The 4,325-nt window shown below is 35.3% G+C and overlaps 1 protein-coding gene across 2 annotated transcripts in view; it reads left to right on the forward strand.

Moving 5' to 3' along the window:
• The window catches only part of LOC107612827 (beta-galactosidase), an 18,282-nt gene that overhangs the window by 5,659 nt on the left and 8,298 nt on the right, over positions 1-4,325 (forward strand). For both annotated transcript variants that reach the window (XM_016314580.2, XM_016314581.2), the window contains 9 exons: positions 392-631; positions 1,025-1,231; positions 1,620-1,923; positions 2,325-2,484; positions 2,622-2,730; positions 3,308-3,443; positions 3,552-3,607; positions 3,685-3,984; positions 4,098-4,220. In XM_016314580.2, the coding sequence (XP_016170066.1) occupies positions 392-631; positions 1,025-1,231; positions 1,620-1,923; positions 2,325-2,484; positions 2,622-2,730; positions 3,308-3,443; positions 3,552-3,607; positions 3,685-3,984; positions 4,098-4,220 (1,635 nt within the window). The remainder of the gene's footprint in view (positions 1-391; positions 632-1,024; positions 1,232-1,619; positions 1,924-2,324; positions 2,485-2,621; positions 2,731-3,307; positions 3,444-3,551; positions 3,608-3,684; positions 3,985-4,097; positions 4,221-4,325) is intronic.

Consider the following 4,325-nt stretch of genomic DNA (forward strand, 5'->3'; position numbering starts at 1 on the left):
TATATAAAATATATAAAAATATTTGTATATAATGCATCATTTACTAATATATTTTTAAAATTAGACTAAATAATTCTATTGAAAAAAGTTTGATTAAATAATTTTAAATTACTTAATTTTTAGCAAAAAGAGTGTTCTAATTTGTATTCTGGTTTAAATCTAGTTGATGATAATTCTTGGGCCAAAGGTAGAGGTTAGCTAAAGTTTCTGCCAAAGTTCAAATACAGATTTGTAATATCATAGGCCAGGTCTGCCTGGGTTCATGGTTCACTTTGATTGCCACTAACCACTATTGTGTTTAAATTGATGTTGTAATTTTTTTATTATTTTATATATTCATGTTTGTATTTGGGGCATCATATTTTATTAATATCTCTTACCTATGATCCAGGTAGAAGTTAAAGTAGATAATTCCTTAGAGACATCCAAGGATAATCTCCTAACAAACTACAGCATTGAAGCTGCATTGTATGATTCTGGAAGCTGGTATACCAGTAATGGGAATCCTGATCTCCTCTCATCTAATGTAGTGGACTTAAAATTTCAACCATCAAGTGCACCAACATTAGGTTTCCATGGTTACGTGTTTGGTGGGAAATTGCAAGCACCAAAGCTTTGGTCTGCAGAGCATGTGAGTAATTTCAATCACTTTCTACATGTTTAGACCGAACTCTTCTTATTGAGACATGAACCAATGATTTTAATCTGAAGATCTGAGCATTCATGTCTTAAACGATCACTGATTCTGTAAAAGTTTTGTGCTTTGATCTCAATTCAGTATTGAGCTAAAGATTTGGTATTTTCAAATTCTTTCATTTCATACTTACTCTATGGCTGTTATCTGCAGATATGCTCAAAGTTTATTGTTTCTCACATTCTTCCCTCTCATTGTTTCCCAATCAGTACATTTTTGTTTACCTTATCATCCCCATATGGTTTTTGAATACAGCTCTGTACCTTTTTCTGCGAACTTTGAAGACTTTTGTCCTCATTTGACATCTTATATTATTTGAATTTATCTCAGCCATACCTCTATACCTTAGTTGTCGTCCTCAAAGATAAAACTGGAAATACTGTTGATTGCGAGTCATGTCCAGTGGGCTTTAGGAAAGTATCTACAGCCTACAAACAATTGCTTGTCAATGGAAAAGCTGTCGTAATAAGAGGTGTGAACAGGCATGAACATCATCCACGAGTGGGAAAGGCAAATATAGAATCCTGCATGATCAAGGTAATGTTTGTCAATTTATCCTCTCATATAGTAATTAAGAGAAAACAATATAATTAAGCTCTCCTGATCTTTCAAAAAGTGCAATGACACCCTAAAGTTATCAAATGGCGAAGAGACGCCCTTTCGTGAACTTTTCTTAAGGGGGTAATTTTGTCAATAAGATATCACGTGAAGGGGTAATTTCGAAGAAAATTTAGCAAATCTTTTTGCACCATTTGATAATTCCAAAGCGTTCATTGCACACTATGAACGTTTAAGGGAGATGTCACAAGACCCAATGTTTAAGGGGTTAATTGCATTTTTCCCTTTAATTAATTTGGTGGTTAGTTTTTACCTTTATTATGGGAACTTTTCATACACTGATTACCACTTTGCTAGTTTGCTACAGGATTTGGTTTTGATGAAACAAAATAATATTAATGCTGTTAGGAATAGCCACTATCCTCAACATCCACGCTGGTATGAACTATGTGATCTGTTCGGCATGTACATGATAGATGAAGCCAACATTGAGACTCATGGTTTTGATTATTGTACACATTTCAAGCATCCTACTTTGGAACCGATTTGGGCAGCTGCAATGCTGGATCGAGTGATCAGCATGGTCGAGAGAGATAAAAACCACGCATGCATTATTTCTTGGTCTTTAGGGAATGAATCTGGATTTGGGCCAAATCATTTTTCTTTAGCTGGTACCACACTTACAGCTCGATTTTGTGCATAACTGTATCAACTTATTACTTTATCCTGCCAGTTAATTTTTGGAAAATTTGCTTAGTAAATTTATCTTGTACCCTGCGAATAAATTGCTTCCGAAAAATTGCGTTCTCTTTTTCAGAGCTTATTAATAACCATTTTAAGCATATGCAAGGCAAGTCGCTTACTGTAGTTAAACATTCACATGTTGGTAGGAAAAATCAACAATTATTCGCCGAGAATAACTTTGAAAAGAATAAGTAGGACAGCATTATTAAATGCATCTTATTTGGCTTTATTACCTTTTGAATTGTCATAAGGGAGTTAATTCTTTCAAATGATACAATAGGTTTATTTTTTAATTTTTATCTCCATTCAATGATGAGATATTCGTCAGGTTGGATTCGTGGAAGAGACCCATCGCGGGTAGTGCATTACGAAGGTGGTGGATCTAGAACTCCTTGCACAGATATTGTGTGCCCCATGTATATGCGTGTTTGGGACATGCTGAAAATTGCAAATGATCCAAATGAATCACGACCTCTCATTCTTTGCGAGTATGCATTATCATCATCATCATAATCATTATTACTTATTTATTTTTGACATTTCTATATTTGGATATTGGGATTTGTATCAACAATGCAGTGTTGATATTTACTTTCCATTTTTCCTTTTGATGCCCAAATGCCAGGTATTCACATGCAATGGGTAACAGCAATGGGAATCTACATATATATTGGGAAGCAATTGACAACACATTTGGACTTCAAGGAGGCTTTATTTGGGATTGGGTTGATCAGGTGAGCGGTCCATCAAGATTTGATTTGATTCTGTTACTGAATAAGGTGTATGTTAGGAGGGAATATAGAGGGTGAGTGGCTTTCATGCGCTAGTTCCCAGCTAACTTTGAATACTGAGAAACAAATACTCATTAATATTGAGCCATCTTTGTCAAGGGTCTCTTTATTCTTGAAGTTCATGATCAAGGTCCACCTACTATGATTTTTTGCCTGTATGATAATCTCTTGTTAATCTTTATGTGGACCAAGTTATGTGGCCTTATGTGATTAGGCATGCTTATGAAGTGGGCTCATTGCCTGTACTCATTGAGTTCAGTTATGATCATCAGCTTTTTTGGGAGTGATTATACTTATCCAAGGAACAAAAAACCCTGCAACTTCTATTTTCCTCTATTGATTGACCTCTTGAAATTAGATTCAATCTTCATTTCCTTGTTTCCTACCTTTTACCCTGGATTTTCAATTTGGATGTTTGTTAATATCAGTTCTGGTATATTGTCTTCATGACATCGTAGGAGTGTCTACAGATTATTATGATGAAGTCTTTTGATTAGTAGGTTTGGTACTTTGCATGTAGGCCCTGATAAAAATTGATGAAAGTGGCAGACAGAGATGGGCGTATGGAGGTGAATTTGGGGATGTTCCTAATGACTCAAATTTTTGTTTGAATGGCCTCACATTTCCTGATCGAACTGCTCATCCTGTTTTACAAGGTAAACTGACATCATAGTTTTACTTTTGTATGCACCATTGTTGAGCTGGGTGCATCCTCCATTTGTTTAGTCTCTTTAGAAAGGTAGTCATGGTTTTTCTTCTTTCAGAAGTCAAGTATCTATACCAACCAATCAAGGTGGCTTTGCATGAAGGGAAAATTGAGGTACACATATTACGTTGTGGTTTTTGTATTTGATTGATCAAATCTGTGCTTGCTTATTTATATATATAATTTTGCAGATTAAAAATGGGCATTTTTTTCAAACAACAGAAGGACTGGAGTTTAGTTGGTATGCTTCTGCAGATGGGTGTAACCTCGGATCTGGAAGTTTAAGTCTTGAACCAATTAAGCCCCAAAGTAGTTATACCATCGATTGGCAATCAGGTCCATGGTATTCTTTGTGGACTTCGTCGTCATCCGAAGAAATGTTCCTCACTATAACTGCAAAGCTTTTGAGTTCTACACGCTGGGTTGAAGCTGGTCATATTGTTTCATCCTCACAAGTTCAACTGCCCACAAAGAGAGGCTTCGTTCCTCATGTAATCATTTTAACAAATGATATATCGCTATGAATGGATCTTGGTGTTTGGATGTCATTTACTGCAGTAACTGAATTTTAAATTTTCTGTGTCATGCATGATTATTGTTCCAGGCTATCAATGTTAGTGGTGGCACCTTGGTGGCTGAAACTCTGGGTGATAAAATTAAAGTTAACCAGCAAGATATTTGGGACATAACATTGAGCACTAAAACAGGAACGGTTGAAAGCTGGAAGGTAACTTTTTTAATTTGGCTATTATGTGTGGAATCTCAAATTGCACGATATCTTAATTTATTTATTTGAGTATATTAAGAAAACTTCTATAATCTTTATAATTAC

This window comes from Arachis ipaensis, chromosome B08 (genome assembly GCF_000816755.2).
Source record: "Arachis ipaensis cultivar K30076 chromosome B08, Araip1.1, whole genome shotgun sequence".
NCBI classification, from domain to species: Eukaryota; Viridiplantae; Streptophyta; class Magnoliopsida; order Fabales; family Fabaceae; genus Arachis; species Arachis ipaensis.